At 46.5% G+C, this 23230-nt stretch overlaps 1 protein-coding gene and 1 long non-coding RNA gene across 5 annotated transcripts in view; one reads left to right on the top strand and one right to left on the bottom strand.

Annotated features, from left to right (window-relative positions):
- Nucleotides 1–1055: 1055 nt before the first annotated feature.
- On the bottom strand, nt 1056–4652 carry LOC123370907. 2 transcript variants are annotated; one of them, XR_006579619.1, is made up of 3 exons: nt 4480–4652; nt 3143–3258; nt 1056–1474 (listed from the first exon to the last, which is right to left on the bottom strand). It is a non-coding gene; the product is annotated as an uncharacterized LOC123370907 (long non-coding RNA). The 2 variants fall into 2 exon arrangements; XR_006579618.1 differs by having other exon boundaries at nt 1056–1470.
- Nucleotides 4653–4673: 21 nt separating this feature from the next.
- The window catches only part of IFT88 (intraflagellar transport 88), a 79751-nt gene continuing 61194 nt past the window's right edge, over nt 4674–23230 (top strand). For 2 of the 3 annotated variants that reach the window (XM_045017782.1, XM_045017772.1), the window contains exons 1-9: nt 4688–4839; nt 5683–5778; nt 7308–7370; nt 9261–9317; nt 11811–11864; nt 12604–12667; nt 12755–12824; nt 15742–15832; nt 22044–22148. In XM_045017782.1, the coding sequence (XP_044873717.1) occupies nt 5689–5778; nt 7308–7370; nt 9261–9317; nt 11811–11864; nt 12604–12667; nt 12755–12824; nt 15742–15832; nt 22044–22148 (594 nt within the window). In that variant the 5' untranslated portion in view covers nt 4688–4839; nt 5683–5688. Of the gene's footprint in view, nt 4840–5682; nt 5779–7307; nt 7371–9260; nt 9318–11810; nt 11865–12603; nt 12668–12754; nt 12825–15741; nt 15833–22043; nt 22149–23230 lie in introns of all 3 variants that reach the window. The other variant, XM_045017792.1, reaches the window with a different exon arrangement.

Genomic DNA, 23230 nt, shown 5'->3' with positions numbered 1-23230 from the left:
CTGAACCCAGCTGGAGAGAATTCTCAAATAAGAGAAATGCTATGAGAAGGGAGAACAGAGGACACAAAACACATCTCACCCCTCATTTTGACTCATGACATCAACAACGTTTGAAAGACAAATGAAGCATCATTGAACTGAGGGAGTGGTCCTGGCTGAAGGAATACAGCCAGACTGCTGTGAGCATGTAATGAGAAAAACCTTTTTGGTTCAGGTTCACTTAGCTTGTTAAGTTAGGTATTAGTTTGTGTTTTACCTTTTATACCTTCGTAACCAATTCTGACTTTTATGCCTCATTATTTGTAATCGCTTAAAATTTATCTTTCTGTAGTTAATAAACTTGTGTCTGTGTGTTTGGAATCTCCATGTGAGATAGAGGGTTTGTGCATATCATTTTCTGTTAGTCTGTCATTTTATTTTCTATGAGCTTGTATTATTATTATTATTGCGGGGCAGTACAAGATGCACATTTCTGGGGACAACTCTGGTACTGAGAATTCTGGAGTGGCTGGCTGAACACTCCTATAACTCAGCTGGGAGTAATTTACATGCTAGAGGCTGCCTGTGAGCAGGCCAGGAGAGGTTGCTCTCAAAGCAAAGCAGTGTAAAAGGCACCCCGGCTTGGAGAATTGAGGGAACACAGCTGTCCAGCAGTCCAGAAGTACTCCAGTACTTTGGAGAATGTCACAGCATTCCAGCAGTGCTAATGTGGTTGTGCTGGTACAGGATAAGTATCCCTGCTTACATCTTTTCAAAAAGTATTCCTACAGATGTAAGCATCATGAGTCTTCCTTGACCAGCCATCATTAATGTCAGTGAAACACCCTCCAGTAATATACAAGTGCTTGCATAACCAGGCACAAATACCCATTTCTGTTTATGTACTAAGCGCTAAGGTCGGGGGAGGGACCAGGCAGCAGGATCAGGCTATGCAGCCTATTACCCCACCACAGTTCAGGAAGTCCATTGCTTCAAGTCCCTTTATTATTTCCTGCACATTGCCCAGAGTCACAATACTATGCAACAGGACACGCTTAATAGCCACGCACACCTGGATGACAAACGTCCCCACCATGGACTAATAGCAGCCTGGGATTGCACACTTCTAGAGCACAATCACCACCCTCTTTTCTATGGTCAAAGCAGCTCTCATTCTGATGTCTCTGCAATTGAGGGCTAAGACGAGCTCACCACACAACCCTAGGAAAGTGGCCTTTGTATTTGAAAGTTCTACAGCAACTACTGCTCATCTCAGATCTGCCTCACAATATAGTCCCACCACTTCAGCCCCATTTCATGGGCCCAGAAGTGCCACTCGACCACGTGGACCTCGTCAGCGAATGCCAACAGCACCTTGCAATTTTTATGTACTTTCTGCATCATCCATTCTTCCTTCTTGTTTGTCTCATCTTCATCACAGCATCACCAGCTACTGTGGCAGTGGCAGTCATTGAAGCTCTGCAACTAGACCTGTCTTTAAAACAAACACAATAACTCCAATCTGTGCAAGGTGATCCTGGATGGCAAGATAGCAGACACTGAAAGAGCAGCACAAAGAACTGTGCACATTTTAAAAAAGTCACAAAAGTTATGGGCTGGAAGAAAGGGAATTGCAGGAATTTAACCCTGAGCTCCCATAATTTCCTGAACATATTGCTGGTATTCTACAATGAACTGCAAAAATTTCCCACAAAGCTGTGGAGTGGATGGTGGTATTGGGTACACTAGGATACGTAAACATACTGCATCACATCTTTTGCTGACAGAACCTCTGGCAGTGAGGAAGCATAGCAACAAAGGCTGCTAAGTGTGCACATGCTGCACTGACATAGAAATGTCGGTAATGTTCTACCAGGAAAACTTTCTAGTTTAGACATGGCTTTAGATTGTAAACTCTTTGGTGTAGGCTCGGGACCATCTCTCTGTGTTTGTACAATGCCTACCAAAATAGGGTCCATGACTAGGGCTCCTAGTCACTACGGCAATACAAATAATAAACAAGTTATAAATATTAGGACTTTCTATTATATGCAATATAGAGCAACATAGCAAAAGAGTTGCCAGAATGTGTTACTCTCACACTCTAGGGCACCCCACTTTTACCTTTCCATGGACTCAAGGCATAACCCAGTTAATTTAAGCACCCCAACCCTTACCCAGTTCCTAGGGCTCGGGGCGAAAGCAGGGGCGGCTCTAGGAATTTCGCCGCCCCAAGTAGGGTGGCGCGCCGCGGGGGACTCTCTGGCGGTCGCCAGTCCCACGGCCCCGGTGGACCTCCCGCAGACGTGCCTGCGGAGGGTCTGCTGGTCCCGGGACTCCAGTGGACCTCCCGCAGGCATGCCTGCGGATGCTCCACTGAAGCCGCAGGACCAGCGGACCCTCCGCAGGCACGTCTGCGGGAGGTCCACCGGAGCCGCGGGACCAGCGGACCCTCCGCAGGCATGCCTGCGGAAGGTCCACCGCAGCCGCCTGCCGGCCTCCCGCGGGACGCCGCCCCAAGCGTGCGCTTGGCGCGCTGGGGTCTGGAGCCGGCCTTGGGCAAAAGGAAACTACCCTTACTCAGTTCCTAGGGTTTAGGGCCACCCTTACCCGATTCCTAGGACTCAGGGCATAATCTTCTGCAGGTTTGATGGGTCTTTTACCAGTTAAAGAACCTTACCCAGTAATATCCTTAACCTCTATTTATTAAGAATTACCAAAACAGAATACACATGCTAAGCATACAATGCTCACCACTCCCAATAAAGCAGACACTTTTCTCAGTGGCTAGTCAAGATTAGATCGTCCAGAACTCTAGCCTCTGCACTGTATGATTGGCAGGATGCTGAGAGTGGGAGTCCGAAAACACTTCCCATATTGAGGGCATCTCATTTTTTGCCTCCCTATCAAAATGCTTATCTTTCTTCACAGGTATAACTGTAGCAAATTCCGACAGATGAGCATCTGTCAGAATTTGCTATCCTGGACCAGGGGATGAGGAAAGGTGAGTGAGGGGAAGCATATTCTGACAGGATTACCATCGTCCGTCTTAATTTTCTGGTCTAAAGGATGAGGAAAGATGAGCGGAAGAATATGCTGCCCCTTGGTAAGCACATAGGCTACAATTTGTAAACATGCTTAACATAACCCATAAAGTACTCACATAGAATCATGGGACTGGAAGGGACCTCAATAGGTCATGCATAACATTAGGAACATTCATAAGTGTTTGAAGGATTGGTGTCTCAGATGGTATGGTGATGGATGCTACACAGAATTCTAGAAGGATCAAACAGGAATAGTCAACCTACATCAACCAAAATATTTAGGTGCCTGATATATCCCAGTATCAGAGGGGTAGCCATGTTAGTCTGGATCTGTAAAAGCAGCAAAGAGTTCTGTGGCACCTTATAGACTAACAAACGTATTGGAGCATGAGCTTTTGTAGGTGAATACCCACTTCATCGGATGCATGCATGATCTATCCCAGTGGATCACGTAATTCTCTTGAAGGATCAGGGCCTAAAAGTTGTCACTAATCTTTTTTCCCATTGATTCATAGATTCCAAGGCCAGAAGGAACCATTGTGATCATCTAGTCTGACCTCCTGTATAACAGAGGTCATAGAAATCCCCCCAAATCATCCAATCTTGATTTAAAAATTGTCAGTGATGGAGAATCAACCATGACCCTTGAGAAATTATTCCAATGGTTAATTATTCTCACCATTACAAATATATGCCTTATTTCTGGTCTGAATTTGTTTAGCTTCAATTTCCAGTCATTGAATTGTGATATACCTTTCTCTGATAGATTAGATATTTGTTCCCCGTTTATGTAATTGTAGACTAATCAAGTTCTTAACCTTAACCTTCTCTTTGTTAAACTACCAGTAAATACATTTTGCTCCTTGAGTCAATCACTTAAAGCCAAGTTTTCTAACTCTCTAATCATTCTTGTGGCTTTTCTCTGAGCCCTCTACAACTTAGCAATGTCCTTCTTTAGTTGTGGGCACTAGAACTGGCCACACTATTCTGGCAGCAATTGCACCAGTGTCAAATACAGAAGTAAAAATAATCTCTTGACTCTTACTGGAGATTCCCATTTATGCATCCCAGGATAGCATTAGCTTTCTTGGCCACAGCCTGGCACTGGGCGCTCATGTTCAGCTGATTATCCACCCCCCACCCCCAAATCTTTTTCTTTGTGAACTGTGGGTCATGAAGGAGCGTCTCCTTTTTGTGCATGTTGCTCCCTCCACCTTTCTCTGTGTGTTTTGGGGCGCGGGTTGGCTTTGCTGAAACTGACTGGGTTTCACCTCTGAACCTGCCTACCCTAGCAGGAAAAAGGAAAACCTGCCTCAGAATCAAGTCTCCAGCAGGCAGGTGTCTACAGCTTCCCTGACGTGGCACAGCTGGAGCCCGGGGCACTGGGGTAGAGGAGGCCTCTAACAGCACAGCCCTGTGTAGGGCGCTGCGGAGCAGCACAAACCCCGCTGACCTCTCCGCTTTTTGGCCCCGCTCTTCTCCCGCCCTTCGCTCAGGGAGCAGAAACTGAGGGTCAGGGCAGAGTGTGAGCAACGGCTTCCAGACTTGCTACTGAGCATGCGCCAATCGCTCGCGCACGTTCAGCAAGTGCAGAGTCTCGCAGGAGGCTGTTTCTGACGCCACAAGGGCCAGGGCCCGCCGAGTCTCTCTCGTCTCCTAGCAACCGGACGCACTGCTCCCGGCCGCTCCGCTTGCCGCGGTGCATTATGGGATGGGATCCTGTGAGCGACCACTGCCCGGAGCCCGTGCGGTGCGGGCCTGTTACCGGCTCCCCTGCTAGCGGGGCCGCAGAGCGGGCGGGCTCCCGGACAAGGTAGCGGGCGGAGCGCTGAGGAGCGGGAAGATAACGGGGCTGGAGTCGATGCAGGAGCAGCTGCGGAGCGGGCTTTGGGCGGGGCCCGTCCTGGGGAACCGGGGGCGAACGGCGTGTGGCGCCGTTACAGTCTGACGGTTTCTTCCCCTCCACTGCCAGTGCCGTGGTCGGGAGCCCTGGCTCTTTGGGAAAGAGCCCATGTCTCCCGCTGGGTCTGTACGCTCCGTACCGCAGTGGGGCCCCTCGCCCTCCGGCGGGGTAGGGTGACCAGCCAGCAAGAGTGAAAAATCGAGGCAGGGGGTGATAGGAGCTCATAAAAATAAGCCCCAAATATCGGGACTGTCCGTCTAAAATCGGGACATCTGGTCACCCTAGGGCAGGGGTACCCCACATGCGAGGAATCCCACGAGCCCAGCATTGTGTAGCGCTGGTGAGGGGCGCGCGCATTCAGAGACAGGCGTGTGCGAGCTTCAGTTCTGCGTCTCTGCCGTAGATACAGGAATTGCCAGACTAGCTAGAGCATCGGGCCAATTATTAGTCCATTCTCCTTGCCCCGGGTACTTCAGATCTGCTCAGAAGCTCGTTGACTTCAGCGGGGCTTGCTACTTTTCCCAAACAGACTAGGTTTCAAGGGGACTATGTCCCTTTAAGTCTGTGTTGAAGCTTTTTGTCAGGGTTTAATTCGAAACCCGCTGAAGTCAGGGTTCGATTTCAGTGAGGTTTGGATTAGGTCTAAAGTTTTAGTTCTTGTGAACGAAAAAAAGCTTAGTACTATTCATAATTTTCCAATTGTAAGGAGACTTATGATAATGCTGAGAAAGTATTTTGCATAATGTTTCTCAGGTAAAAATGATGCAAAATGTCCACCTGGCACCTAAAGCCGATGAAGATGATCTTTATTCTGGCTACAATGACTATAACCCCACCTTTGACACAGAGGTAAAACTACTTACCATTTCTCAGTTATATATGTGTATGATATAAGGTAATCTTCACATGGAGTTGGCATTTTGATGGTGCTTTAGATATGATCAGAAACAAACCAGCAAGCATTGCTGCTTTGTAGTTTTCCTCCACCCATCCATCCAGATTTATCAAAAGTCTCAGAGATCATTTTGAGTGGTTATAATTTCATTGCTGGTTTTCTATTCTGAGATAGTTTTGTTATGCACCTTCAACCAGTGTCTATTTGCTGTGAAGATTAGAATTTATGAAATATTAAATTGTAACTGTTTAAAAGCAGAGATTTAGTAGGTTTGTGTTTTGGCATCTGGGATGAAATCCTAGCCCCATTGAATTCTATGGGAGTTTTGACATCACCTTCAATGGGACCACATTGTGATTTTCTTTGAGTCAAGTGTATATATTAAATGGAATAAAATCACTAATTTGTCAAAATAAAATTATATTTGGAAAATTACTGTTGCATAAAATCATTTTAACCCAATTAAATAAGAATGCAGACTAAGCATTCAGTTAATAGCTTCTATTCAGTGTTGAACTACTTGAACTTATTAGGTCCAGTATTCTAGAACTCATTTCTTTTCCCTAAAGCTGTCCCTCACCACATGTACCTATATATTTCTATGATTCTGTGATTTCATAAGTGATGTAAAACGGCTTTGGAGCGGAGCCCGAAGCTGGAGCGCGGAGCAGCTCCGGAGCAGTGGAGCTGCAGGTTTTTGCCTGGAGCTGGAGTGGAGCCGGAAAAAGACATAATAGGTCATGTAGTTCATTGATCATTATAGTGTATTTTCAATATACTATGTCCTCCTCCATAAGCTAGTAAGATTTATACTACATCCTGCATGTTTAAATATATAAATAGTGGAATACCTAATATATGTTTATGGAATAGCAATGAGAGATGCACACTAGGATCAGTTAAGCATTCAAATTAGCGCCTGTATAGCCCTTTAGACAGAAATAAAAAAGCTGTGTATGGTAACTACTAAGTATTATAAATCAAGCTCAATTTTCTCCCAGTGTTTTACTATTCTTCAATGGTTACTCTGATTTGACATTGCTCTGTGTAAACTAACAGTTCTTTAAGTGGTATAATCATAGCTTATTGACACTACAAACTGTAATTTGGCAGTATCCAAGGGCATCCAAACGCAGGGGCTAGTGCCCCCACAGTGGAAATATTGTGGGGGCTCCACCCTCACGTATACTTGTGCATGCCTGGTGGGGATGAAGGGAGGCAGAGGTGAGGGCGGGAACAAGAGGGGCTGAAGGCACTGCAGCAGGGCCCAAAATCAGGCCTGGGAGCAGATATGAACTCCCAAGCTCCCCTTTCCAGCCTGGAACTGCCCCCCTCCCCTCCACCTGCCAGCCAAGTTTTAGTACCTCCCCTCACTCCCTCTCCTATTCCTCATCTCCCAGGCAATAGTAAAGCACTGTAGGAGCAAATTACTTATTTTTATTTGTTGTCTTTGGATAGTTCTTACATTATTGTTTTGTTTCAGGATTTAGAAAATGACACAGCTTTTCAGCAGGCTGTGAGAACTAGTCATGGTAGAAGACCCCCAGTAAGTAAATTTTAAAATATATTGTAATATTTCTAAACATTCTCAGGAGATCTGGATTCTAATCTTGGCTCTGCCACCCATTGCCTTTGGGCAAGTCTCAGTCTCAATGCATTTCTAAAATGACGATAGAATGTTTAGCCATTTATGTGAGATATAAGGCCGAAATTATTAGAGCTACAGCATGAGATTTTAAACTTCCACCATACAGTAAGTATAGTTCTTATACATGATTATTTTTTAAATATTTGGATGGGGAAAAGTCAACCTGTGGAATCCTTTTCCAGAGGATGTTGTGAAGGCCAAGACTAACAGGGTTCAAAAAAGAATTAGATAAATTCATGGAGGATAGGTCCATCAATAGCTATTAACCAGGATGGGCAGGGATGGCGTCCCTACGCTCTGCTTTCCAGAAGCTGGGAATGGGCAACAGCGGATGGATCACTTGATGGTTCCCTGTTCTGTTCATTCCCTCTGGGGAACCTGGCATTTGCCACTGTTGGAAGACAGGATACTGGGCTTTGGTCTGACCCAGTTTGGCTGTTCTTATGTTTATCTGTCAGGGGGTGAGCCTCTCCAACACACCCCTATGTGCCTTCCCCCTGGGTTCTTTCAATCAGTTATCAGATTTACATTGACTCAAGAGCATGCACCCCTCTGTGGGGTCTGATTTTATTAAGTTTCTACAAAATGTGACTTACCAGGTGGAACTAACAAAAGTCACCTTCCTCTGGCTCCTTATAAGACTCCTCGTCTGCTCTTTGTCCCATTTCAGGAGACATCCTCCTGGAGCTGAGGTTATGCTTCAGACAGTCCCTCCTGGGCAGCAGGATATACATTAATGAAACAGCCAGTCAGTCAGTCTCCTAGGAACAGCCTCAGCCCTCCTTCTTGGGTCTGGGTTATAATTTAGGCAGCTGTAGGGCCTTAGCCAGCTTCTGCCTCAACTGGCCCCTTTTTCATCAGTTAATCCTGATGTTAGGAGGATCCAGCAGGCAGCCTTCTTTCTTCAGTGTCTGTAGGCAGCTCCCTGAGATGACAGAGGAGACAGCATTTATGCTGGTCCCCTTCTCCCAGCTCATTCCCAATTGGTGGAGGAATGGTGGAGCCTTGCTCCGCCCTCTCTGCAAGGATCCTGCCCCAGGCCCTTAAAGATACAATGACAGGATTTCCTACTCCTGTTCTTTTTGCGGATACAGACTAACACGGCTGCTACTCTGAAACCTTCCAGGCACTGTTCATTCCCAGGACCGCTTCCTCTACATATCCCATCTAGGTCTTTATGTTGGATCCTTCAAACCCTTAAAAAGGACATGGCAGAGTGTCCTGACCACTAAGCACTACTGCCTTATTCCTATACAATAAAATGAGCCAGACACTGATTAGAATGAAATAACAGATTCTAAAGCGTCCCTGCATAATGCATCAATCCAGAAGGAAGTTGGCCTTGACATACCTCAAAGGTGGGATGGAGAATGGAGTATAATATACCAAACTCTGGAGTGTTGTTGCAATTTAATTTTATTCAGATAACTTTGGTTGCTTTTATTTAGTTATAACTTCAAAACTCTTACATCCTTTTTCAAAAGAAATGGAAAATTGACATGTAGACCTTACTTTTGAAATGTATATTCTGTTGTAAGGACTGTGTGCTTCTAAATAAGAGCTGAACCCATTAAGAATCATGTGCAATTTAATCACCAGAAAGGTACATATTTTAAAGCGGGAGCTATGATTTATACAAATAAAACTGAACATAGAGACATCACTATAGAACTTTCTGTACTTTTTTTAATGCATGATCATTTCTGTGAACTTGTTTTATTAACCTATGTAAAAAGACCGAGTAATCATATTTGGATTAATTATGGTTTGTTTGTTTTTTTTACCAAGATAACAGCCAAAATTCCAGGCACATCAGCTTCACGGCCTTTAGCTACAGGGTTTGGGGTAAGTTTTAGTTCTGTGTTTTAAACTTAATCAAAGAGAAGCTCTACCTGGGGTCTTGAGTCTATACAACCCTCTAAAGCCTATGTTCAGTGTTGTCTCTTTTTGTCTCAATCCTTTCCTCCGGTGAGCCACACTCATTGCTTAACTTTGAATATCAGCAGCTGCGCACTTGGATAAGGCACAGTTACTGATTTTTCAAGATACTTGACAGTGCTTCCTAGGTACTGTATTAGAGGACAGAATTCAACATTAAAGGTTTGATTGAATTTGCTTTGAAATTGACGGGAAGACTTCCATTGACTGCAGTGGGAGTTGGACTGCACCCTTTGTGTTTATGTGGTGGTCAGTTTTGGAGTATGCTATAGAAATTGCATGATGCTAATGTAAATATTAAATTTTAAAGAATTTTCAAATTACATTTAATTTTATACAGATTTCTTTTGAGTTCTTAAACCCTAAATATAGACAAGATCATTTGAATAATTATTCATTACTTTAATTATAGCTATATTTGATGCCTAATTTCTCTTCGGTCATCTTGTGGATCCCACTGCCATTGCAAGATTAAATTGGAAGGAACATTCTTGAGTGCTTTTTATCCAGTCCTATTTAAATAACTCAAGCAATGGAACTACCTTTATGAACTATTCCACAGTGAATTGGACTTCTGTTTGGAAATTTTTCCCAATAGTCATAATTTTCCTGTTGTCTAATTTGATGTCATCACTTCCAGTTACACTCTCTCGGAACACCTTAAAATTCCTCATCCTCCTCAGTGTTTAGACCCTTTAAGTATGTGCTTCTCTAGACAGGTATATTGCTTTAGCTATCTCTTAGGCAAGCTCACTGGTTAGAATTTTCAAAAGCACCTAAGTCCCATTGAAAGTCACTGCACTGTAGACTTTCCTCTTCCCCTGCCCTTTGATCTGGACACACCCCTTTACCAGATTATTTTTCCTCCCAACACTCATAGTTGTGGATATTTAGTGTAGTAATTAGTGGTGTTTGGAGAAATTAGTTTGGTAAAGGGCTGTGTTCAGAGGGGCAGTTCCCATGGTAAGGGAAGGCTGGCATTATTATTATTATGTGTATTATAGCAGGTAAGGGCTCCAGTCATGGACCAGGACCCCGTTGTGCTAGGCAGTGTACAAACATGGAACAAAAAGACACTCCCTGCCTCAAAGAGTTTACAGATTGCATTGGTTAACACCAGAAAGAAGAGTGATGCAGTAATCAAGATGCAATATAGTGAGAGTACAGGTTTTAACTGTGTGGCTAGATAGGAAAGGACGTATCTTAAATAGCTTATTCAGAAAGAATCTCTAGTGGGACAGAGTTTAAACTGTGGTGCACGATCTATGGTATACAGTAGTTATCACAATAGTAAGGTGAGGAGACGTAGATGGTCTTTACTGTTAGGAGACTTGACAGCAAGTAAATAAAAAGTTGTGTGTGTTATGCATGCAGCAGCTGTAACTGTTTATAAATGAAGATGCTTAAGTGGCAGGGAAGGGGGTAGAAGTGTATCTGCTGATGGAGAACATATTAACAATTAGCTGTTGCAAATTAACCCTTTATATACCTTTTCTGTTGTAGAATAAAATCTGACAGAAAAGCATAGCTCACAGTGAAGAAGCTTTTATGGGCACGTGGCCCCATTTTATTAGGTTTAGGTTAGGGATGTAAAATGTTAATCGGTTAACTGGCCCCCAGCTGCACTCAGCCGGCTGGATGGCCAGCTGACCCCAGCCCCATGGCTGGCTGGCTGACCCTAGCTCCTGCCTCGACGGCCAGAACAACCCCGGCTCCTTCCCCTTTAATCGATTAACCCTTTAAACAATAGAATTGTAATAGTTTAAACGGTTAACTTTTTAAACAATATTTACATCTCTAGTTTAGGTATAAAGCATATAACTTACAGTTATAACATGATCAATAGCCAAAGTCCTCCTAAATCTAATTAAAAAATAAAAACTACCTATTGTACTGGGTCTATCAGGATGCACCTCTCTACTAATGTTTGTGTTGACTGACAATTAAAAAAAAAAAAGTCAGTCATGAAATGTATGACTGCGATGGACAAATTTCAACCAGAGCCCATTAAAAACTGATTAACAGAGACTAAACAAAAAGTATACAGAAAATTCAAAGGGCGTAAAATCTGTGAAATTTTACAAGGCTTATCTCTTACTTCTAGAGTAAAACAGGAATTTATTTAAATTTTAAATCCATTTTAGAACTCAACCATAACTATGGAGTTGCTACCAGGTACCTTCATAATATTTATGCCCTACAGTGGAAGCATATCCTGCCTCAGTGAAATCAATGGGAGTTTTGCTATTGATTTCAAGGGGAGCAGGATCATATCCTAAAGTTGTACATTCATGCGACCGAAACGACTACATATTTAAGTATTTATAGTTTTGGTTCTAAACTTCTAAAGTAGAAAAAGATCTTAAGATTGTTAATTTTATTTTTTTTTTATTTTGGTAGTCAAAGACTTTATTATCGTCATCAATGGGAAGACCAATGACAGGAGCTATACAGGTAATATTTTATTATTGACTTTGAGTGTGGGCTCAGTATGCTGAAGTTATACTGTGAATGTTCTCTTTTTAATGAAAATGTTCCAGGAGGTGGATATGCTGTCTCTTTGCCAGCTATGAACTCTCCCAAGCTTGGGGATTTCTCAGCTACTGAATTACAGCTGGTTTCTAGACAGCTTGTGCCTCTTTGTCTTGTCCAATTCGACTCAATCTGACCCACAATTTCTCAGGGCTCTCAATCCTTGCTGCCCAGGAAAAAAAGAACTCTGACACTCACATGGCAGCATGTGACAGCACATTACAGAGCTACTAGTCTAACAGGCCAGCCCTTAAGAAGAATATTTAAAAAATCAGAGACAATTATATGGCATACATTAAAATTATCAGCAACAAAAAAGATTAGGGTTATCTATGTAAAAAGGCAAAGTTTGTTTGTAACTTTTATTACTTAGAAATAATTCCAATATGTATTTTGCTACTGTAGAGTCTGCTACAATATACCTAAGGGTTGTGAAAGACCCTGGTCAGTGTAAACGAGGCTTACTAGTGCTAAGTCGGTCTGTCATTCATCATCATTCATGCCCGTCACCCCAACCGGGGTATGGGCCGCCAACCACAGATCACCACAAAACATGCTTCCCACTTATGTTTGAATATGTAACTCATCCCCCTGCTTTTTCCCCATTTTTGGTTTTCAGAATATTTTCAATCATAAAAAAGTCTTTTTCTCTTAATTTAAGGATGGAGTTGCTCGACCTCTGACAGCAGTTCATGCAGCAGGTTACACTAAAGCAGCTTTGAGAGGTAGGATGGCTAGAATTCACTGTCTGTCATGAAATTCACTGTCTGTCATAGAATTTACTGTTCTCAGTGCCATGTGTTAATTTGCAGGTTCTGTATTTGATCCCCTTGGTCAAGCAAGAGGTCCTGCTCCTCCTCTAGAAATGAAAAATGAAGATACGTATGTAGCCACATTTTTGTTCTGTTTTGCAACAAATGCTTCCAGCATTCTTAGAAAAATTACAACAACATGGTACTCAGGAAGCCTAGGGGCCAGATTCTCTTTCTGCAGGAAGAGGCCCAGATCCTGCAAACATGCACAAGCTTAACTTTACTAGATTTCATAGAGTTCAAGGCCAGAAGGGACCATTAGATCATCTACGCTGTCCTCCCTATTAATTGTCACCCAGATATCCTTATGTTCAGTCTAGTTATTTTAGATCGACTAAGTATTTTGATCCTTGGGAAGCTAAACTGTTATGTACCTCAGACAAAGAACAGGAGAGACCGAGGTACCACCAATGCCTGAGGCCCCTGCAGTGGCAGGGAATTGATTATGCTCAGATGATCGTAGCAGGCGATGCACGCCCCATGCTACAGAGAAAGGTGAACCCCCCCACCCCCCCAAGTTTCCTGCCAGCCTTACCTAGGGGAAAAAATTCCATCCCAATGCCAAATCTAGCCATCAGTTTGACCCTAAGTATGTCAGCAAGAAACTCCATCCAGGCATCTAAAACAATTCTCTGTACCATCTCAGAGCACTGGTCCACTCCATCTGGTGTTTCATCTCTAGCTGTGACCAATCTCTGATGGTTCAGAAGAAAGTGAACCCCATCCCCACCCTAAGAATACATCTGACCAGTAGTGCATGAGGTCAGGAGATTCCTTCCTGTTCCCTGCAGGTCACCAGCTGAAGTCCTGAAACATGGGATTTGATTATTTTCATTGTCCTAATGTGGAGCTGCAATCATTAAGCGCAGGAGTGGGCAAACTTTTTGGCCTGAGGGCCACATCTGGGTGGGGAAATTGCATGTAGGGCCATGAATGTAGGGCTGGGGCAGGGATTGGGGTGCGGGAAGGAGTGCTGTGTGTGGGAGGGGGCACAAGGCAAAGGGGGGTGCAGGGAGGGGTTTGGAGTGCAGCGGATTGGGGGCTCAGGGAAGGGGGTTGGGGTGCAGTCTCCAGCCCAGTGCTTCTTATGTTGAGCAGCTCTGGGGTGGCAGTGGCACACAGCAGGGCTAAGGCAGGCTCCCTGCCTGCCCTGGGCCCATGCCACTCCCAGAAGTGGCCAGCACCAAGTCCCTGCGGCCCCTGGAAGAGAGGGGGGCAGAGGGCTCCATGCTCAGCCCTCGCCTGTGGATACCTCCCCCAAAGCTCCTGTTGGCTGCAGTTCCCCATTCCTGGCCAATGGGAGCTGCGGGGGGTGGTGCCTGCAGGTGAGGGCAGCACATGGAGCCCTCTGCCCCCACATCCCCCAGGGGCTGCAGGGACGTGGTGCTGGCTGCTTCCGGGAGCAACGCAGGGCCAGGGCAGGCAGGGAGCCTGCCTTAGCCCTGCTGTGCCACAGGGGTGGGATGGCAATCCCGCGGGCTGGATCCAAAGCCCTGACTGGCCAGATCCGACCCACAAGCTGTAGTGTGCCCACCCCTGATTAAGAGCATGCTCAGGGCAATGCAGTGATCCTATTCTTTCCATGGCCCATGGAGGAAGGGGATGACCCGGGGATTCACAGATTCCAAGGTTACCAAGTAATTCAGATTATTCTGTAACAGTAACCTATCCCTCTTATTATTTACTACCCCAGCAATATGTGTGATCTGTAGACTTTACCACAAAAGATTTTATGTAATCATCTAGATTGTTGATAAAAATATTAAATAATGTTGGACCAATGTGATACCACCATAAATAGTTCCATTGATTTCAATGAAACTACTTACGGTACTAAAATTAAGCGTGTCCATAGGTTTTTGCAGGCTTGGGGTTTAAGCGTGATTCCTGTTGAAGTCATGGTGGTTCATATCCTGCAGAAAGAGAATAGAGCCTCTGGTGGTTAAAAAAACAATTAGCTTTCCTCCTACTCCACTCTTGTATTTTGTGCTCTGCCTGTGGCTCTGGATCCTGAATATAGGTGTGGCCTTTGTCATCAATGAGTGCTGTGGTACAGAAGAGAATCAGATCTGTTAGAGGACTAGAAGAGTACTTGCTTGGCAAGGAATGTTAGTGGTATTTGTAGACTGATACTCTGAAATTTCAGAGTATCTTCCCACTAGGAAAGACACAGGAAATTTTACCACTTCTTCCGTCTGTTCCTTCTTTCCAGGATCTCAGAACCCAAACAGACTTCACATATGCCAGAACTGAGGTGGTGAATGTTACTAATCTAGTGTAAATGTTGGATGGTGCTAGAGATTTGGCACAAAACAGATTGGGGAGGAAGGATTCACGCAGAGCCATTGGGCTTCCTGAATGCCAGGGGTAGTGGGACATGCTGCAAGTGGAGAAAGGATTGAAATAATCTATTATGCAGCTAATTTTTTTGTCACAGATTAAATAATTCTGGATCAATCACAGCTTTTGATAAAATCTGTAATTTTGATGAAAAGTTGTGCTGACTGTTAAAAAAATTATCATTACAAATTGAATTTCTACTTTTGCTTAAACTAGCTCTTTAAAATAGTACATATGCAATATTGGATTTCCATTGGGTGCTTGAAAGTTTCACCCAATGCATGTATCTATACTATCTTTACCCAAACAGCTCAAGTTGAGGCTTGTTACATTAAGAGGATCAGAGCCCAATAACCCAAACCTCTGTTCTGTCATTAAATGGATTGCTCGCTGAACATGGTAAAACTGCAGGATCTTCTCTTTATTTTCTTCCCTAGCTCACACTGTTGATAAAACTTCTGATAGTGCAGCAACAAAGGGCCACTTTTACAGTTGTGTTGTCTATTAAGAAATGTCAGATGCTATGGCATGTTAATGAGACCTAAGACAGCTATACTACATTATTTTTAATAGACTATATTCAAAAATCTTTATATCATTACTGATATTTGCATAAGACAAATGATCCATTATTTACCCAATTTTAGTCCAGAAGAAAAGATTAGACAGTTAGAAAAAAAAGTAAATGAGTTGGTTGAAGAAAGCTGCATTGCCAACAGCTGTGGAGACTTAAAATTGGTAAGTTATCTGGGTTTCATTTGTCTTTTTATATTATTATATGCAGGGACATTTCATACATGCAGATATGCTTTTTAAATGCTAAATTGACTGTTGGTTGGTCATAAAATTTCCAGTTGTTAAAGCTAGGTTGTCTTAATTTTGATATTGTTATGGCTGATCTTGTGGTCGTGGTCTGCATTGCCACAAAGGAGACAGAAGCTTGATGCTTAGTGTGTGTGTGTGTCTCTCTCTCTCTCCCCCGCTCCCCCCAGTCAGTGATATTTGGAAATGCTGGAGATAATGTGCCTAATATTATATAATGATAATCACTCTGCTGTCACATAGGGTATGTCTACACTGGCAGAGCTGCAGCACCAGCAGTTACAGCGCCGCTCAGAATGCGCTGAAGGGAAACCATGGTAGTGTGTTCACAGTGTCAGCTGCTTGCACAATAGCATGTTCACACTTGCGGCACTTGCAGCGGTATTTGGAGGGGTGCACTCTGGGCAGCTATCCCACAGAGCATCTCTTCCTCTTTTGCTGTTAAGAGTTGTGGGAAGGTCGAGGGGGTTGTAGGACATCCTGGGTCCTGTCCCAATGCCTCATGATGCATAGCTTCGCATCCCAGCAATCCCTGTGCTTCTGTCTGCATTTGGCGCCATCTTTGATCGGTTTGTGTACTGCGCGCTCTACTCTGCCTCTTTGGTCTGCAAGAATGGATCCCGCACTGTTGACCAATATGCTGCTCGTTCTCACTAACACGTCACGAGTGGCAGTGGAGTTATTCCTTAAAATACAAAGGCAAGAGGAGTTTGACATTGATCTTGCCATGCGTAGTAGCTATGACACGAGATTGCTTGTGGCATTCACAGAGGTGCTGACCACAGTGGAATGCCGCTTTTGGGCTCAGGAAACAAGCACTGAGTGGTGGGATCACATTGTCATGCACGTCTGGGATGACTAGCAGTGGCTGCGGAACTTTCGGAAGAGGAAAACCACATTCATGGGACTATGTGATGAGCTTGCCCCAGTCCTGCGGTATAAGGACATGAGAATAAGAGCTACCCTGCTGTTGGAAAAGTGTGTGATGATTGCACTGTGGAAGCTGGCTACTCCAGATTGCCACCAATCAGTCACTAACCAGTTTGGAGTGGGAAAGTCAACCGTTGGACTCTTGTTGATGAAAGTGTGCAGGGCAATTAATCGAATCCTGCTCCGAAAGACCGTGACTCTGGGCAACATGTGTGACATTGTGGATGGCTTTGCACAAATGAGCTTCCCTAACTGCAGAGGGGCAGTAGATGGCATGCGTATTCCCATTCTGGCACCAGACCACCTAGCCACCGAGTACATTAATCGGAAGGGGTATTTCTCTATGGTTCTCCAGGCGCTTGTGGATCACCGTGGGAGTTTCACAGACATTAATGTAGGCTGGTCTGGAAAGGTGCATGACGCATGCATCTTTTGGAAGACTGGCCTGTTCAGGAAGCTGCAAGCAGGGACTTCCTTCCCGGACCAGAAGATCACCATAAGGGGAAGTCGAAATGCCCAGTGATGAGCTGCCAAAATATTAACAACCGGTTCCCTCTCCTCACCCCATGAGGGGTCATGCCCCCCCCCACTCCTGTACCATCCAACACCCCCATGTTCCTTGACAGCCCCCCCCCACCCATGCCCTATCCACCCCCCCTTCCCTGACCCCTGACTGCCCCTTGCCACCCCATCCAACCCGGACCCGGACGCAGGGGCAGGAGCCGAGCCGCGCCGCCCGGCTGGACCCGGACCCGGACGCAGGGGCAGGAGCCGAGCCGCGCCGCCCGGCTGGACCCGGACCCGGACGCAGGGGCAGGGGCAGGAGCCGCGCCGCCCGGCTGGACCGGGCCGCCGGGGCGGGGGCGGAGCCGCGCCGCCCGGCTGGACCCGGACCCGGACGCAGGGGCAGGAGCCGAGCCGCGCCGCCCGGCTGGACCCGGACCCGGACGCAGGGGCAGGAGCCGAGCCGCACCGCCTGGCCGGACCCGGACCCCGGGGCAGGAGCCGCGCCGCCCGGCTGGACCCGGACGCAGGGGCAGGAGCCGAGCCGCACCGCCAGGCCGGACCCGGACCCCGGGGCAGGAGCCGCGCCGCCCGGCTGGACCCGGTCGCAGGGGCAGGAGCCGAGCCGCGCCGCCCGGCTGGACCCGGACCCCGGGGCAGGAGCCGCGCCGCCCGGCTGGACCCGGACCCTGACGCAGGGGCAGGAGCTGAGCCGCGCCGCCCGGCTGGACCCAGACACGGGCAGGAGCCGAGCCGCGCCGCCCGCCCGGACCCGGGGGCCGGACCCGGCAGCAGGAACCGCACCACCCGCCCGGACCCGGCGGCCGGACCCGGCGGCAGGAACCGCGCCGCCCGCCCGGACCCGGCGGCCGGACCCGGCGGCAGGAACCGCGCCGCCTGGCCGGACCCGGCGGCAGGAACCGCGCCGCCCGCCCGGACCCGGCGGCAGGAACCGCGCCGCCCGCCCGGACCCGGGGGCCGGACCCGGCAGCAGGAACCGCACCACCCGCCCGGACCCGGCGGCCGGACCCGGCGGCCGGGCAGGAACCGCGCCGCCCGGCCGAGGTCGCAGCTGGACCCTGGGGGCAGGAGCCGCGCCGCCCGACCCCAGAGTCTCGCCAGGACCTCGCCTAGCGGCATGCCGCCTGGACCCCTCCTCCCACTGGCACCCCTGTCCCCGGCCCCAGCTCACCTGGTGGAAGCGCTGCTTCTTCTCAGCCCTCCCAGGCTTCCCGCGTGAACAGCTGATTCGCGGGAAGCTGGGGAGGGGGAGGAGAAGCCGGAGGAGCTTCAGAAGAGGAGGCGGAGTGAGGTGAGCTGGGGCTGGGGGAAGGGTAGAGAGCTGCTAGAGTTTTAGTTAAATTTAAAAGCCCTTTTGGAACAAGTTGTCCCTCCAGGAACAACCGGTTCTAAAGGGGGCTTCTAAATTTAACAACCGGTTCGCGTGATCCGGTGTGAACCGGCTGCAGCTCACCACTGGAAATGCCCATTGTGATCCTGGGACACCCTGCCCACTCCTTAATGTCGTGGCTTATGAAGCCATACACGGGTCACCTTGATAGCAGCAAGGAACAGTTTTACAACAGGCTAAGCAAGTACAGAATGACTATTGAGTGTGCTTTTGGCCGTTTAAAGGCCTGATGGCACTACCTATATGGGAGGCTGGACCTGACCGAAGACAATATTCCTGTGCTTATAGCCGCATGCTGTACACCCCATAATATTTGTGAAGGGAAGGGTGAAAGCTTCACTCAAGGCTGGACTGCTGAGGCTGAATTTGAACAGCCAGAGATCAGGGCTATTAGAGGGGTGCAGCACAAAGCCATAAGGATCAGGGATGCCATGAGGCAGCAATTTGAATCTGAAAGTCACTGATATTTGCTGCTATGCTCGGGAGTGCAGTGCTTGTAATGCTAGGAGGTGATTGTGATTGGTGCAGACGATGCACTATGAAGGTTTAAGAAAATTGCCTGTTGATTTACAGGGCTCTGCTTTCAATTAATGGAATAAAGATTGCTTTCAAACCAAAACAATTCTTTTATTAAAAAACAACAACTGGAAGAGAGTGACAAACAAAAAACACATTAGCACTGAGGGGGAAGGGGGAAGGGAGGGTCTCAGGAGGCGGTGGGGTCCTGGGACGGTTAAAGATTTGTGTATGTCCAGGTATCATATCCAACCTTCTCCTTTGGAGTACAGTGCTTCAGGTACTGTACTTCAGCAGGGCTAAATTGCAGAGGAATGGGTGTTGAGTGCAGTGGGTACTGGGAATCCGCAGTGCTGGACTGTGATGGGGCAGGAGTGGAATGCAACAGGTAAAGACTGGAGCCAGGAGGTTGATAAAAGTGTGTTGGCAGTATCTGAAGTGCACGTGGGAAAGAGTTTTGCGATAGCAGCTGCAGGGGAGAGCGGGCATGGAGATGCTTGATTTGAAGTGCTAATAGCACTTGGAGCATGTCTTCTTGGTGCTCCATGGCTTTGTTCTGGCGTGTCACATTCTCCTTTTGGTCCCTCTTCTCGCTGTCCCGCCACTCCTTCAATTCTTGTTCTTTTGGCCGCGGAATGCATCATGACATCACCTAGAAAGTCCTCTTTAGTTCTTCATGGCCACTTTCTAATTCTGTGCAGTTGTTCAGCTAGAGATAACAAAGAGGGAGGCTGGGTTTCCACGGTCATATCTGTGAAGTCAAAATGCAACATTTTACAGGAGCAGTCTTGTTTGCAACACATAGACCACTGATTTGGTGATTTAAAATACAGCCACTATTCACATTCTTATCACTAACTGGCTGAGCCCAGGCAAGCACACACGAGCCACAAGACCCCCAAAATGGTGAGTAACCGCGGGGGCAGAGGAAATCGGTGTTCCAGGACTGTACTGTACACTGGACACGTGGCTCTTGGGGAGAGCTAGCACTGTAGGGGGGGCCTTATAATCATTCCTGTCTCCTCATTTTCCACAGGCTATGTTCATTATGTAAGATATCTCACTGCTGAGGGTGAGCAGGGGAATCAAGGGAGGGTCTTCTCCAAGACTGCAGCTTCCACCCTGGTCCTTGGTGGCTCGCCCGGGTGCAGCAATGTTCCCCCCTCTCTGTGATGGCAGAGTGGCACGGGACAGTTACCCTTAATGGGGCAAGAAACAAAGCAGCTCTGCCAAAGAACCTGCAGCAGTGGATTGCCCAGTATCTCCATGAGGCAGATTCCCGTGAAGTGAGGGAGTCAGTCAACAAACACCCTGTTCCACCGCTCAGACTAGGCATGTGGTTGTACGCGTATCATACAGACACAAGCCTGCTTTCTGCAACCTTCCTGCCCCCAACAACTCACTTCACCAATTCCCAAAATCAAAGCCACTTACCAGGAGCCTCCTCTCCTGTTTGCGCTTCACCAAGATTCGATGGCTGTGACTGGCTAGCCTCCTCGGGGGTAGAGAAGTGCTCCTGGCTGCATGCATCTCTGACCTCCAAGTCATCCTCTGTCTCTGGGTCCCTCTCCCCCTCCACATCCTCGTCCAAATTTCCTCCTCTTGGCTCGGTCCACTCTCGATTTGCACGTCAGTCAGCAACGTATCTACAGTGGCCATCGCAGTGCAGGTGGGGTCACCACCGAGTATCACGTCCAGCTCTTTGTAGAACCGGCAGCTCGTGGGCGCAGCACCGGAGCGGCAGTTTGCCTCCTGCACCTTGTGGTAGGCGTTCCACAGCTCTGTCACTTTGACCCTGTAGTGCAGTGTATCCCAGTCATGGCCCCTTTCTGTCATGCATCGTGAAATCTGTCCGTAGGTATCATAATTCCTATGTCTGGAGCGCAGCTGGGACTGGACAGCCTCTTCTCTTCAAATGCTGATAAGGTCCAACAGCTTGGCATTGCTTCATTGCACACCTGGTGTGTGGAGCAGGCATGGTCACCTGGAAAGATGCGCTGAGACCACTGCACGTGTCACCAAGTCAACAAGAAGGGGACTTTCAAAATTCTCAAGGAATTTAAGGGGCGGGGCTCATAGTTGGTCACTTGAGTTCAAACCAATGACCAGAGAGGTGAGGACAGGCATTGTGGGACACCTCCCAGAGGCCAATCGCAGTGCTGTAATCAACCAGGGTGTCTACAGTGGCACTGTAGCCCTGGTGCAGAAAGCTGTACGCTTCTTGTTGGGGTGGCTTTTTTACAGTGCTGCAACTGCGCAGTTTCTGCACACTAAGTGGTGTGGCAGTGTGTGCACCTCACAAGTTACAATGCAGAAAGCTGCTTTACTGCGCAGAAACTTGCCAGTGTAGACAAGGCCATAGTCTCTTAAGGCTAGATTTTTTTTTTTAAGTTGTTAAGCCTAAATACCTTTAAAAATCTGGCCCTAAGTAAAATGGTGTGACTGACTGTTTTTTGATTTTCATATTTTGTTTATGACATTACTTCTCATACTCTTTTTAAGATCCTGCATTAACTGTAGGGTGACTAGTGTATTATGGAGGTTGCTTTGCTGAATTTTCTTTCGGAATATTGTTTTAATCTTAACTTTTTTTTGTGTAATATTGCTGCTTATTTGCTGTAAGGTGTGTGTGTGTGTGCATATGCTCTATGTGCATAAAGGAAATATGTATTAAAATTAATGTATTAATTTCTATTTTAAATATATGGGAGTGGGTCTTGAGAGGGAAGACAGACGGCAAGACTAAACCGTAATATCTGCTTTAAGGCTCTGGAAAAGGCAAAAGATGCTGGAAGAAAGGAAAGAGTGTTGGTGAGGCAACGTGAACAAATTGCATCTCCAGAAAACATCAACTTAGATCTCACTTACTCAGTAAGTGCTGAAATGTCTGGGTGCCTGAATAAGATCTGGGTGTAAAGTGTGCTTTCCAGTAACATGCCTTTTTAATGAAATTGAGTTTACTGTAATGCACATATTTTGTGTGAGTTCCCAGAACAAATTTCCAGATCAGATACACTGTATATTTAGAAATGTTTTTGAAAATAGTTACTGTAATTCTGGAAAACAGCAATTAAAGGGTACTTTTGTTAATATTCCTAAAGCTTAATGATAATTTTAAAATTAAGGGTTTGTCTTCAATTCTTAAAATTGGTGGTAGGCGTTAAGAAAAGATTATGTAGGGTCTATGCCCTAATATCTAAGGAGAATTTAAAGTTGTACATTAGTTAATACTGTACTGGAAGTGTTTCACTAAGAATATGTCAAGCCAGGCTAAACTGATAATATATTTGAAGGCAAGTTAAAAAATAAAAATGAGAAAGTGATGGATGTAATTTATCTGGTTACGGACAAGGCTTTTCTGTTTTTGTTAATAGCATGTCCCTTCATGAGCAGATAGACCACAAATAGGGGCGTACACCTTTTTGAACTATGCTAAAAATTACACATCTTCTATGAGTTAGAAATAAAAAAACATTTTAATAACAACCTTACCTCATAATTTACTCATATTTAGGCCTAAAAAGAAAGATTAACTGTGAAGAGAGTTCTTTTGCCAAGGGATAGCTTCCTCTGAATAGGTGGGTATCATGAGGCTCATGATAGAAGTATACAAAATAACAAACTGTATAAGCAGGGGTGGCCAAACTTACTGACCTACTGAGCCCCACTTCTGCTGAAGTCCTGAGCCCCGGCAGGTGCCTCCTGCAGGGCCGAAGCCCCACCAGCCTGTCTTAGCGAAGAGGCCCCAAGTTCCCCTCCCCACCCCCCAAGTCTGGAAGGTGGAGAATGGAGGGAGGGGCATATGGTTTTCTGCAAGCTGCACTTTAACTGTAAAAGTGCCGCATGCAGCTTGGGAGCCAGGGTCTGGCCACCCCTGGTATAGAATAAGTAGATGGCAAACTTCTGTTCATTTTGTCTCATAATACAAGAACAGGGGGCATTCAATTCAATTG

This window comes from Mauremys mutica, chromosome 1 (genome assembly GCF_020497125.1).
Source record: "Mauremys mutica isolate MM-2020 ecotype Southern chromosome 1, ASM2049712v1, whole genome shotgun sequence".
NCBI classification, from domain to species: domain Eukaryota; kingdom Metazoa; phylum Chordata; order Testudines; family Geoemydidae; genus Mauremys; species Mauremys mutica.
Note: the sequence above shows the minus strand (reverse complement) of the source record. Positions and strands in the feature narration are given on the sequence as shown.